A 13,859-nucleotide genomic window follows, 5' to 3' on the forward strand; every position below is an offset into this window, starting at 1 on the left:
GAAAAATGGTAGCACGAACTGCTCCAAAGAGGGTGCAAGAACAGCGAAGAAAACGGATGCACAGTGGTAGTAGAGAAGGTCAAGTGGGGACCTTAATTGTCTTCTTGTCAGTGTCACATCAACCTCCGAAATTTCTTCCTATAAAGCCGAGGATTCTTTGTGCAGGATGTCTCAACCTTAGATTGGTTGAAACTTCTGTCAGAGTAGTAGTTGGCTTTGTCTGAGAAAATCGAGAGAGACGAGCTACGAAGATGGGCCGAGCCCCTTGCTGTGACAAAGCGAACGTGAAGAAGGGACCGTGGTCTCCGGAGGAAGATGCCAAGTTGAAGGCTTACATAGAGCAGCATGGGACTGGAGGGAACTGGATTGCTCTTCCTCAAAAGATAGGTATGTAGAGAAACTCATTTTCTTGGCAGGGGAAGTTTAATTATCAATCTTTTCTGACTGTCGATATCTATCTAATACGATTTAATGGGATTTGGCTGGTGAATGTTGCAGGGCTTAAAAGATGCGGGAAAAGTTGCAGGCTTAGATGGTTGAATTATCTTCGACCCAATATCAAACATGGAGGATTTTCTGAAGAAGAAGACTACATTATCTGTAGCCTCTACATATCCATTGGAAGCAGGTAATCTGTCTCCCTCTTCTTCTCTTGTAAGCATATAGTCATGATTTCAAATTCCATCTTCTTTGGAGAAAATGTTTTTAGCGAGAGTGCTGTTCTTGTTTTCCATTAATTTCCTGTTCTGATGTTGGTAGAATCTCCATTTATCAGATGGTCGATAATTGCAGCCCAATTGCCTGGAAGGACAGATAATGACATCAAGAACTACTGGAATACCAGACTGAAGAAGAAGCTGCTTGGAAGACGCAAAGACTCTCTACGGCTATTTTCCAGCACGAATCTTGAGCCCCAAGAAACAAACGGGATGTGTGAACTCCCATCTTCTTCTGGGTTGAGCACATCGGCGCTTGAAAGGATGCAACTTCACATGCAGCTTCAAATCTCTCAAAACCCTTTCTCCTTCTATAACAACCCTGCCTTGTGGCCAAAACTACAAGCTCTCGCTGAAAGGATTCGGCACAGTCAAGAGGGTGATGGCAACACTGACACTTTAATGTCGGAATTTCCTCCTGCTCAGGCCGTGCCCTCTCCAAGGGGAGAATTCAATTGTCTAGTGACAGATTCATGTGCTGCATCCCAGCAACCCAATTCTCTGGGCACTGATACAAAGCATGAGGAGTTCAACAACTCAAATGGCCTGTCTTCTTCATCAAGCCCCGTCGCTTATGATGGGATCTACAGCTCCAATCAGCTGCTTAATATGTCTGCCTCGAACTTCCAAACCATGGTTGGCCTGCAATCTGAGCTTCAAGATTTGATCAGTAACAAAACAAGCGGTTCCATGGAGCAGGAAGTACCATCATACGGGTTCGATTCCTTGAGGGAAATGGCGATTCCCAGAGACAGTTCAATTTGGTGGGCTAACGATTTCGATGCACAATCTTCATCGAATTCTTGGAACTCGGCTTCGATGCTTCAACAGGAGGGGATGTATCAGGAGTACTTATCCGGATATGATTTCTAAGGTAGATTAGCTTTCTAGTAAGGACGATTATTGAGATGGATAAATGGGACTCCATAACCGCGGGATCATGAAAGCCCTAGACGGCTGATGTAAACTGTGTGAATAACACGTTAAATTAATGTTTTTATCTGTTAAGATCATCCATCGTCAGGTCTGAATTAGTCTGAACCTGCGACTCCATTATGAGAGCGTTGCATGTATATGGAGTACGAACTCGAGATTTAGACGTCGATGAAGAGTTGTACTTATTGTCATCACAGATTCTTCAGTGCATAAATAAAGTATTATTTCCAGTTGGTGGTTTTTTCTAAGGGCTTGTTGGGAACCCACATAAAAGAAAAGAAAAAAGAGAAGAAAAGCTCTCTCGGTTAATAATTTTTTTCTCACAAAATGATGAAATTTAAAGAGAAAAAAAATAGAAATTCGAGAGAAAATTTTAAAATATTATTAATTTTCTTTTCTTTTTCATTTTTAAGTGTATCCAAACAAAAGTAACTGTATTTATCTTCCTTTTTTCTGTCTCATTTTTCATGGACATCCAAACAAGAGAATATTTGATACAATAGCTGAGAAATCACTCGATTTACGATGATTAGAGTACCGAAGTGTGAGAAGGATGGAAGATAAAAATGAAAGAAGAGAACGTTAGGTGCAAGTGGAGGTCTTTCTACTAGAAAAGAAACTCTCCAGGCCAATTCATCTTCCTAACGGTCCATGCAGACAACTACAAGAAGAAGAATGTGTTATGCACCATTCATTTTACGAGCTCCTTAACAAATAGAAGAAAATACACATGGGATTTTTTCAGCTGCCCATCAACATGAGACATAGAATAGGGATCAGATATGCTAGTACACATATAAAGACTAGTCCCATCCAAGTACACGAAAAGTATGAGTAGGAGCCATCAAAATAAATAAGTCCCAATTTATTGTCTCCAAAAGGGATTAGCATCTAAACTATCTAATGTTGGGATGAGATATCAAGATGAAGGCTTTCCTAGGAAAGCCATCAATAGGACCTTTCTTGGCCTTGCTTAGGGGCCATGATACCCTAATTCCTGGACTCAATAGATCCTGACTTGTAATTATATGGCTAACACTAAACTCTAGTGTTCTGCCACATATCCTCAGATTTCCAACTTTGAACTCAGAACTTGACTAATAGTACGAATGAAATCAGGTTAAGACTGACTTAATTAGTTGCCATACTATGTTTTCACCACCTGCCACAAGTCCCCTATCCTTGTGTCTCATAGGAAAAGCGAAGAAATATATCCCGATATGAGTTGTATAAGATTTGTTTTTGTGCAAATTTATGAGCACAACATAAGCAAAGGTTGAAAGAGTGGGAGAGAGGAGCTAGAACATGGGAGAAGAAAGACAACTAGAGAAAATAATTCACATTGAAATTCTGGAAGGCGATGTTTTAGGTTTTCCTCTTCTCTTCTATTTATAATATAAAATAATAATAGATGACATTAATGCCCTTGCTCCCTTCTCACCATTGGTATAAGATTCTATAAGAAAACACTTTCCTAGAAACTTATGTAAACACATGTTATATCTTCTAATACTCCCTTCAAGTTGGAGTTTATAATTTTAGTTTGTTACATTGCATATACATAAGAATAAGTAAAGAGTGAAGAAAAAAAATTCCCACTTGAGGCTTCCAAAACTCGTTTTACCTTGTTGAAAGTCATAAACAAAGTCAGGTGGTATTGTTGTAAATATCTTATGTTCTTTGTCTTTTCATCACTTTTGACAAGGTGAAGGGTATATTTATAATTTATATACTCTTGAGATCTATAAATAAAGGTTAAAGGGGAGGTTGTGTTACATTGAACAAAACCCTCATTCTTCATCATCTTCCTCCTTCAAATTCGTCATTGTTCTTACTCTTCTCCTAAACCTTGTCTCCAAAATTCTTCTTCTTCTTCTCACCCCATAAATCTCTTCTACTTTAATATATCAAGGAATCCTAATTTTCAACATGTTGATTTATAGGGCCAAAACATAAAAAATAAACCAAAGGAGAGAAGAGAAAAATTCTAGCTCTTGGGAAAGATGATAGAATAAACCAAAGGAGAGAAAGAATACGGAAAACGAGAGAGGTGTATGGGCGAATTTGTGCCAAGAGGAAGAGGCTTGAATTCTTCCATACACCTCTAACAAATTCAATCCTAAATCTAACAATTTCTTCAATTTGATAATGCCAAGGAGTATATGTCAGGTAAATTTCAATCTTTTTGCTGGGACAATGGCATCTCATCTAATTTAATGTGCTTACACACCACAACAAAATGGTGTGGCTGAGAGAAAGAATAAACATCTTCTTGACGTTGCCCGAGATCTTCTTCATCATATACATATGCCCTATTTCTATTGGCCACATGTCATTCTTACCTCTTGTTTTCTTATCAATAGGTTACCTTCCTCGGTGCTTAATGATAGGTCCCCATACTCCCTACTTTTTCCTAGTGAAGATATGTTTTCCCTTCCTTTGAAGGTGCTGGGGTGTACTTGTTTTGAACATGTCACATCTCCACATACTATGACATTTGACTCGATGGTTATTAAATGTATCTTTTCAGGCTACTCTCATATAAAAAAATGATATATTTATTATAATCCCTCTCTAAAAAAATGTTAGTCTCCAGAGATGTAACGTTATTTTAAGAGCAACCTTTTTACTCTGTTAATGGTACCCCACCTGGTTTTTCTTCGGCTACTGAGTTTCTTAAGCCTATTATGCTCATCAAAGATTCAATATTTTATGGTAGTGATAATTTATCTCTTTAGTCCCTTGAAGCAATGTTTCATATAAATTTTGTGGAGTCAAAAAATCTTTCTGAGGTACGTTTACCTCCTCCTCGTGTTTTTGGTCCTCAATTTGATATTAGACCTATTGCTCTTCAGGAAGACCCTAAGTCTTGCACTCGACCATCTACTTCTCACTTTCTCTCTAATTTTTTTCTACTCATCGGTTGGCTCAATCTTGTTGCCACTGTCTTTCTTCTATTTCTTCTATTTCTATTCATCAATCTTATCAAGAAGGCCACCAGCATCCTGGATTTAAAGCAACAATGACAAAAGAAATGGCAGTCCTATATGAGAATCAAACTCGACAACTAGTTTCACTACCCATCCGATAAAAAACCGATGGGTAGTGGGTATTCAAAGTTAAGCATAATTTGGATGGTCTTGTAGCCCGCCTTAAAGTTCAACTTGCTGCCAAAGACTTTACTTAGTGTTATGGGGTCGATTATGAAGAAAAATTCTCCCATGTGGCCAAGTTAAACTTTGTACTTGTTTTATTATCTCTTACTACTAACTCTCAATGGTCTTTGTATCAGCTTGATGTGAAAATATGTTTTTTTCTCAATGAAGATATTAAGGATGAGATTTACATGAAGTAACCACTTGGATTTGTGGTCGAGGGTTAGTTGATATGCCACCAACAAAAGTCATTAAATGTTTTGAAACAAAATCCAAATGCCTGGTTTGACAAGTTTAGTCAAGTAATGCTTCGATTTAGGTTCATGAGGTGCTTTATGGATCATTCAGTATTTGTCAAACACACTAAAAAATGAATTGTGCTACTTGTTGTGTATGTGGATGATATTATTTTAACAGGGAGTGACATAAATAGCTCAAGTCAAGTCAAGTCACAAAATATATAGTGACTCATCAAATACTTTCTCAGTATTGAAGTCCTTTAATCCAAGCATGACATTATCCTGTCATAGAAAAATATGTACTTAACTTACTTAAAGAGACAAGAATTATGGGATGTTACCCTACTAACACCCCTTTAGATACAAATACAAATTTATATGATGGTTTTTGAGAAGATGTTGAAGTGGGCAAGTACCAAAGAATGATTGGGAAGTTGATTTATTTTACTGTGACCAAACCAGATATCTCCTTTGCAATTAGTGTTGTCGGTCAATATATATATAAACCTCATATTACTCATTGGCAAGTATTGGAAAGGATCCTCAAATATTTAAAAAAAACTCCAAGTCAAGGGCTCTTATATAAGTGTCATGTTCATATTAATATTGAAGGTTTTGTTGATGCTAACTAGGTTGTATCTCCAGATGATAGAAAATCCACCTCAGGGTATTGTACCATAGTTGGAGGCAACCTTGTAACATGGAAGAGTAAGAGTAAAATGTAGTTGCAACATCTAGTGCTAAGGCGGAATATAGAGTTATGGCACATGTTGTAAGTGAAATTCAATGGATAAAATCCCTTTTGGCAGAGTTGGGATTTTACAAAGACGACCCTATGGAACTCTATTATGATAATCAAGTTGCAATTCATATTGCATCCAATCCAATCTTTCAGGAAAAAACAAATAATATCAAAATTGATTCGCTTTGTTAGAGAGAAATTGCAACTAGGTACTATATGTCTCTTATGTGTTTCATCTCAAAGGCGAGTTACTAAACGAAACTATTAGGAATTACACGCTCTAATTTTAAACTAACGAGATCAATAATAATAAACACAAAATAAGAAAAAAGCAAGCATCACAAAACACAACAAAATTTATACAGGTTCGCCTCAAAGTGAGACTACGTCATGTCTTCCGCTGATGCAATAATCCACTATGAAGAGGAAATAGTTTACAAAAGAAATCACACACTTACAGGTGTTTCTCTCTAAGCTCTCGGGTTGCAACTTGATATGCTCCTCGGATTAAGATCATTAAAAACCTAATAGCGCCCCCCCCCCCCCCCCCCCCCCAATTTAAAGAAAAAGCTAGGGTAACTGTATTACAAGAGTAAAATTTCCAAATTACCCTTAATGAAACAATAGTCAATATATCTTGGATCAGATGGGGGATCCGCCCATGCACCCCTAGGAGGGGGGCTTCCTGCACCCCCTTTGAACCCCCACAATGACCTTACTGCGAAAGTTGATCCACGACCAACTCAGCGTAAGGCGTTAATTTAGCTCCACAACTTAACGAAACCAATAAGCTCCAAAGTTCTCTCCACTGTGTGCACCTAGCTAGGAATGTACAATGTCTTCTCACCACCAGCTTGAGGGAGAGTATTAGAAGATATTAGTATGCTTGGGTAGCATTGATGTAAATATTGTAGGATATTTTGCCTTTTATCCTCACCTATTAGGGTGAAGGGTATTTGATGCAATTCTTACTCTTTGACATCTATAAATAGAGGTTAAGGAGGAGAATTAGGTATTAAATCTCACTAATACTCACCACAGTCTTCGAGCTCTCTCTCCCTCTCTCCTTCTCACCTTTTCTTCTCTTCTTCTTCTTTCTTCCTTTCTTTTACCTCAAGATACAAACACTATAGCCATGGGATCCTGAATTCAACAAAAACATTTTTCACTAATTTTTTACAAGGGCTAGAAACTTCCATGATCTTGTGTGATAACTAATTTTTTGAATTTTGATTGTGCTTTAAATACCCAAGTTTTCTCTACCCTAGTTAATCAATAGATTGCATTCATTTTTAAAGATCCCTAGTCCATTCTCAATGCCCAACAAGTCTTTTAATTTTTAAAATCTAAGAATGAGGTATCTTCAAAAGCGCTAAGTAATTATTGTTCTATATTTTGATACATACTTAGAATATTTTACATTTGAAATAAGTTTTCATACATATTTTTACTCAAACTTTGACTGTGAATTGCAAAACTTCTCTTTAGCTAGCTATTCCTAATTTAACTTTGCAAAAAATATTAGTGCTACAAAAATATTTTTAATTTCACCTAAGAAAAAAATTTAATTAACTGTATTGTATTTAATATCTACCTTTAAAGAGGCTTTTGTGTTTTAAATTGTAAAACAAGTAACCTGTGCACAAGTTGTTTAAAAAATCCCTATTAAGTCTAGGTGATTATACCTAAAGTTGTTTGTCATAAGTCCCAATATATTTTGGGTAGATATTGTAACTTGAACCTTTGTGATTCTATGTTATAAGTGTTGTTTGACAAATTATAGTGAAATATTTAATTAGAGGGTAAGGGCACTTTTAAATAATGATTTTGAACCACTAAAAAAACCTTGTGTAGTGGATGTCCCAATTGAGCAAAAACTTTTATTTAACCATAAAACTTAAACAAACTTATTTAACATCCTCCAAAATCTAGGTTTGTCCCTGCAAAACTTTCATTATAAGGGCAATCCTTTGGGGTTCATATCAAACAAGGAGAACTTCTCACTGCAACAAAAAGCACGAGGAAGGAGGTGCTTCCTTGAAAATAAGGGAATTTAGATGAGCTATGGAAGACTTTGCAATAAATCATAATGGACACAAGAAAAGTGTTTGGGCAATCCATTAATTTAACACATCATTTTATGTAACATTACTACATAATTAATCTGATTGGAGGTAAGATAGACTCTTGATGGTAATAGTTTTGTCATCATCAATCAATTTGTTGATATCAAACCCTTACGATGCGATCTTTTGGACCATTTAGCCCAAAAAACACTTTGGACTCCATTTGTTAATTACTTGTTGGTTGTAAATGGACCGTTACAGGGTGGAACCTAGTTTTATTTACATACGGACAAGTGATTGGCAAGGATAAATATACTAGTACATATGTATTTGACTAGTATAAGTTTGTTCCTTCTAATCATATGGAAAATATAAATGAGATTCATTTACAACAACAAATGGGTCTTATTCATTATCTCTAAGGCTATGTTTGGAACACAAAAAGTGGAGAAAAAATAAAAGGAAGAGGAAGATAAAAGAAAAAAAGGTTTATTTTCTCTTGTTTGGATGTCCATGAAAAATGAGAGAACAAATGAAAGTGAAATATATTTTCTCTTGTTTGGATACAGGCAAAAAATGAAAAATAAAATAAAATTAGTAATATTTTAAAATTTTGATGGTTAAAATTCTTTCAAGTTTCTATTTTTTTCTTATCTCTCTAAATTCCATCATTTTGAAGAGAAAATTTATTAACTAAGACTTTCTCTCTTATTTCATTTCTCTTGATGATTGTCTACTGCTAAACAACAGAAAATTACTTTTTCTCTCGTTTTCATTTATTTTCTATGGGTTCCAAAGTAGCCCTAAGGCTGTGTTTGGAACACAAAAAGTGGAGAGAAAATAAAAGGAAGAGAAAGAGAAAAATAAAATAAAATAAAAGAGGGTTTTTTTCTCTTGTTTGGATACCCATGGAAAATGAGAGAGAGAAAAGAAGAAAAATGTAATTTCTCTTGTTTGGATACACCTGGAAAAAAGAAAAAAAAAATAGTAATATTTTAAAATTTTCTATCAACTTTTTATTTCTTTATTTTTCTCCCCAAATTTCACATTTTTTGAGAAAAATTATTAACTAAGTTCTCTCTTATTTTCTTTTATCTCAATGATTCGTTGATGCTAAACAATAGTAAGTAACTTTCTTGCCCCTTGCTTTTCTTTTCTCTTTATTTCCATGGGTTCAAACAGGCCAAGTAACCTATTTACAATAAAAATGGGTCTTAGTAATCATTCTCTTGTGATTGATTGGAAACAAAAAAAATCTTAACTCTGATTGGCAATGTTTGAGGATAAGATTTTGTCCACGTCATCCCTTTTCACCCAAAACCTTTGATCTTGCCTGGTCCTGGCGCAATTATTGACATGTCCAATGAACGGAAGAAAACCTAACCCAGTAAGAGGCCTGGGCTTATGCTATTCATAACAGCTGAATGGGCCTTCCGGACATTTTGAATGGTTTGTTCTTTCGTTTACGCTAAAATGGACGCAGATCAAGCTTATTTTCCTAATGAACTCTCAAGTGTACAATAAGAAAAATAGGAAACAGAAAGCGTCTGGTGAAAGCATTTATTTTGAGGGAAAGAGATTCATTTATTAGACGAACAACCACTTGCAGAGAGAATCTTTAGGAGGGCCGCGAAATTATTGGAAGAGCTTCCACCTGCGCTCACCGAGCTCCTCGCCATCTCCTTCAACGCCAGTGCTGTCTCCCTCATTTTCTTCCCTTCTTCTCCTGCCAAAACCAGGTTCAGGCTCCGTACTGCCCCTTCCTTGGTGAACACCCCGCCTTCGGCTGCCACCCCGATCCGCCATACATTCGTCACTGCTCGGGCGTTCAACGTCTGGTCGACGAAGACCGGCCTGCAGATCATGGGTACGCCGTCCGCGACACTCTCCAATACTGAGTTCCACCCGCAGTGAGTCACGAAGGCGCCTGTCGCAGGGTGTCCCAGCAGCGCCGTCTGTGGCGCCCACGGTACCACCAGTCCCCTCTCTTTGGTGCGCATCAAGAACCCTGGCGGGAGGTGAGTGCGTGCGGCGTCCTTCATCGACCAGATGAAGTGGGTGTCGCTAGCCTCCAGCCCCTCCGCGAGGGCCGCCAGCTCCGAAGGCGGGAGAGACAGGAAAGAACCGAAGGAGATGTAGGCGACGGAGGCCGGCTGATTGATGCCGTCGAGCCACGCGAGACAGCCGTATGGGTCAGCCTGGCTAGGAGGTGGTAGCAGGAGGGAGAAGGGACCAATGGTGAGGATTTGCCGATAGATGGTCCTGACGTGGTCGAGGAAGGCGGACTCCAGACCGTCGAAAGTGTTGAACACGATGGCGGTGGCGCGCGGTGACGTCTCGGCCATCTGCTGCAGCATTCGAGGGAAGATCCCGTCGATGTTGGTAACTATCCCGTCCATTAGATCTCGCACTCGGAAGGGAGAAAGCGCGGGGACGAAGTCGAGGGTGTCGTCTTGCTTTGCTTGGACGTCTGGAGGCACGAAAAACACAATATGGTTTGCATAATTTTCAGTACAACAATTAAAACTTAAAATCTACTTCAAGTCCTAAAGCATTAAACAGCTAATAGAAACTAGGAACTATAAACCAAGTATTTCTGCAGCAAATCTGGTCCCGTAATTTCTTTTCTCTATATATTTTTTTCATTTCATCATGTACCTTTTTTAACACAGACTTTAATTTTGTTTTTATTGAGAGATTTTTGTAAATGTCCCTTACAGGTCGTTTTTTTCTCAACCACATGTATCCCTGACCCTGATCTTGTGGAGTTCGCCGCGTCTACGCGGCAAATGAAGCAGGGAATTCATTGTTTCATTTCAAAGATCATAAATGCTTTACCTTCAGGCCGGACTCCGATTACTCGCCGGATTGACTCCGTGTAAAAATGGGCGAGGAGGGAGAAGGTGGCGGACGTCCAAAGCGATACCCAGGGCACGCCCATCTCTTCCGCCAACTCGCCGGCCGCTGACATGAACGCGTCCCCAAGCACGCAAGTCACCCTTCCAGAACCACCCGCGACTGCAGCCTCCATCGCCTGCCGGAGGTTTCCTGGCAACGCCTCCAAGAACAGCTCAATCTCCTCTCGGGGTCGTCCCTCAAATTCGTACCCTTCCGGCACGCCGTCCCAGACTTCGTAGACGTTCACATTCCCCAGAGCCTTGCATGCAGCCACAGTCGTCGCGATCGCGGCGTTGGACTTGCCGGTGTTAAAAAAGGAGAAGGTGGCAGTGGGCGCCTCCGCAGCGAGCTTAGCCACCAGGGAGAGCAGCGGCGCGGCGTGGCTGCCGAAGGGGAAGGTGTAGACTGCTATATGGACCATGGCGGGGAGATGATCGACAGATGCAAGGAGGGGAAGATTTAAAGAAGAGTAAGAGGAGCGGCGGTGGATGTGCTCGGTAGTTGAAGCACGGGTGAGTGTAAGGGGTCAGTGCCACGTGCGACTGACGGTTCAAAGAGAAGATGTCGACGCAGACGCGACGTCAGATAAGTTTGACTAAAATGAAAAGGCAGATCTAAATTAGTTAATCGATAATTTTAGTTCGGTGGGTCGAAATATACATTTCATCCGAAGAGAAAGCGATCAATTGGGAATTGGACCGGGCGGTACGTTTATTTAGTGCGGGCTGAAACTCCTCTAGTCGGCACAAGCATTTAGATGCAATTAGGTGACACATATCCAATAAGTGATCCCACGACTTTGTGTAGACTCGCATTGAATGCCTCACATGGTAAAAGGGTACTCACTATATTTCTGGTGTAAAGGCAAGCTTATAATTTTTTCATATATCATAGATCATGGCTAAGTATGTAGGTACCCTTTTCGTGATATAGCAAACCATAATGACTAATTTGAAATTTAAATGTATGTAAATATTTATCTATTTCGTGCACCACTAATCAGTGACTATTCAAATCAATTCAAAATACCGCTTTAAGTCAAAAAATACTCTTTTGCCCTCCCTCGTACATAAAAATTAAAAATATATCAAACTTTTTAAACATAATTAGACAAATACCCAACTTTGAATAGTCAACTGCATACTTATACAATCAAAAGTGACACATAGGATTTGGCTGATTATGTGTCACCACATCATTGTAACATATTAGCCATCGTTGAGTGAGTGGAACAACATGTCAAATGTCATGTCATCACAAATGTAAGATGTCATATCATTAAATTATTTGAGAGGGGCTAAAAATAGAGGTGGTAGAACGGGTCAGAATTCTTTTCGTATTGAGCCTCAACTTTGCACTTATTGTGGTCGTCAGAACCACCTTGTGGCATCATGCTGGAAACTTCATGGCAAGCCTGATTGGGCCACAGCTAACCCAGTCTTATTGTGGTCGTCAGAACCACCTTGTGGCATCATGCTGGAAACTTCATGGCAAGCCCGATTGGGCCACAGCTAACCCAGTCTCAGTTAATGTTGAGAAAAATGAAGATAAGGCTGAATCATCATCCGGAAATATGACTCTTACGGTTGAGGACTATGCTGCATTTCAGAAAATGAAGTCCTTCATGGAATCATCTATTCCCTCATCATCTACTGTTGCCACTACTATTGCCTCAGGTATGCTTTCTTCTTCTTCCTCTTGGATCATCGACTCCGGGGCCTCCGAACATCTATCAGGTAACAAGCACTTGTTGCAGTCCTTATCTCCTTGATATCCTCATAAATTCGTTACTATTGCTGATGGTACCCAAACCAAGGTCCTTGGCAAAGGTTCATCCTCTCTTACTTCATCTATTCCCCTTCAAGATGTTTTGTTTGTTCCTCAATTTCCTTTAAGTTTGCTCTCGGTTAGCCAATTGACCAAACAATTAATTGTTTTATCACCTTCTCATCATCTTCTTGTGTCTTTCAGGATCTCACTACGAAGTGAGTGATTGGTGGCGGTAATGAAAAGGGGGGTTTGTATTACTTCACTCTTCCACCATTAGTTGCATTATCTTCCACTACATCTGAGGCCCAATTTTGGCACAATCGACTTGGTCATCCGTCTACCCCTTCACTTCGTTCTTTGGTTCCATCTTTAAAAGGACTTTCTAATATCGGTTATGAGGTTTATCAATTAAGTAAACATGTCAGGAGTACATATTCTCCTTGTCTTACAACTACAAGTACTGCTCCATTTGAGCTAATACATTCTGATGTATGGGGCCATTTATGTGTCTCAAATATTTCCTAAGTTAAATATTTTGTCATTTTTGTTGATGATTTTACTCGAGTGACTTGGTTATATCTATTTAAAGAGCGTTCCGAAATTCTTCCTTTGTTTAAAAATTTTCATGCTATGGTCTTGACACAATTTGGGAAGAAAATTCAAACCCTTAGATCTGATAATGCTAAGGAATACATGTCTCATGACTTCCAATCATTTTGTGAGAGTAATGGGCTTATTCATCAAACATCATGTGCCTATACTCCTCAACAAAATGGTGTTGCTGAAAGGAAGAATCGTCATCTTCTTGAAGTTGCTCGGGGCCTCCTCTACTCCATGAAGGTACCCTATTTTTATTGGCCTCATGCTATACTTACTGCATGCTTTCTCATTAATAGGTTACCTTCATCAGTCTTTCATCATAAAACTCCTTACTCTGTGTTATTTAATGGTGAAGATTTTTTTTCTCTTCCTTTGAATGTGTTTGGATGTACGTGTTTTGTTCATGTTACATCTCCACATAAAAATAAACTTGATCCTCGGTCTAAGAAGTGCATTTTTTTGGGATACTCTCACACCTAGAAAGGTTATGTCTGTTACAATCCTATCCTTCGGAGGATGTTTATCTCTAGGGATGTGACTTTCTTTGAAGACACTCCTTTCTACTCCTCCTATGGACTTGTCCTTCTACTACTCCTTGTCCGCTTGTGCCGTTCAATCTTGAAGTGGATCTATCCCCTTATGCACCGGTCGTTCCTTCACCTGTGGAGTTGTCGGATCCACCCGAGGTAAGTCCTTCTCCTCCTATGTATGGGCCTAAATTTGATACTCGGCCTATT

At 39.0% G+C, this 13,859-nt stretch overlaps 2 protein-coding genes across 2 annotated transcripts; one reads left to right on the top strand and one right to left on the bottom strand.

Annotated features, from left to right (window-relative positions):
* The first annotated feature begins 251 nt into the window (after positions 1-251).
* LOC137946773 (transcription factor MYB36) lies at positions 252-1,589 on the top strand. Its single transcript, XM_068793078.1, has 3 exons — positions 252-387; positions 499-628; positions 776-1,589. The coding sequence occupies exons 1-3, from the start codon at positions 252-254 to the stop codon at positions 1,587-1,589; spliced, it is 1,080 nt and encodes a 359-aa protein (XP_068649179.1).
* Positions 1,590-9,066: 7,477 nt separating this feature from the next.
* LOC137945980 (anthocyanidin 3-O-glucosyltransferase 7-like) lies at positions 9,067-11,179 on the bottom strand. The gene is made up of 2 exons (XM_068792103.1): positions 10,693-11,179; positions 9,067-10,324 (listed from the first exon to the last, which is right to left on the bottom strand). The coding sequence occupies exons 1-2, from the start codon at positions 11,171-11,173 to the stop codon at positions 9,435-9,437; spliced, it is 1,371 nt and encodes a 456-aa protein (XP_068648204.1). The 5' UTR covers positions 11,174-11,179; the 3' UTR covers positions 9,067-9,434.
* Positions 11,180-13,859: the final 2,680 nt, after the last annotated feature.

Source organism: Aristolochia californica, unplaced genomic scaffold (genome assembly GCF_029961685.1).
Source record: "Aristolochia californica isolate CCGP_79_NKW_82.1479 unplaced genomic scaffold, dmAriCali1.0.hap1 SCAF_12, whole genome shotgun sequence".
Lineage (NCBI taxonomy): Eukaryota > Viridiplantae > Streptophyta > Magnoliopsida > Piperales > Aristolochiaceae > Aristolochia > Aristolochia californica.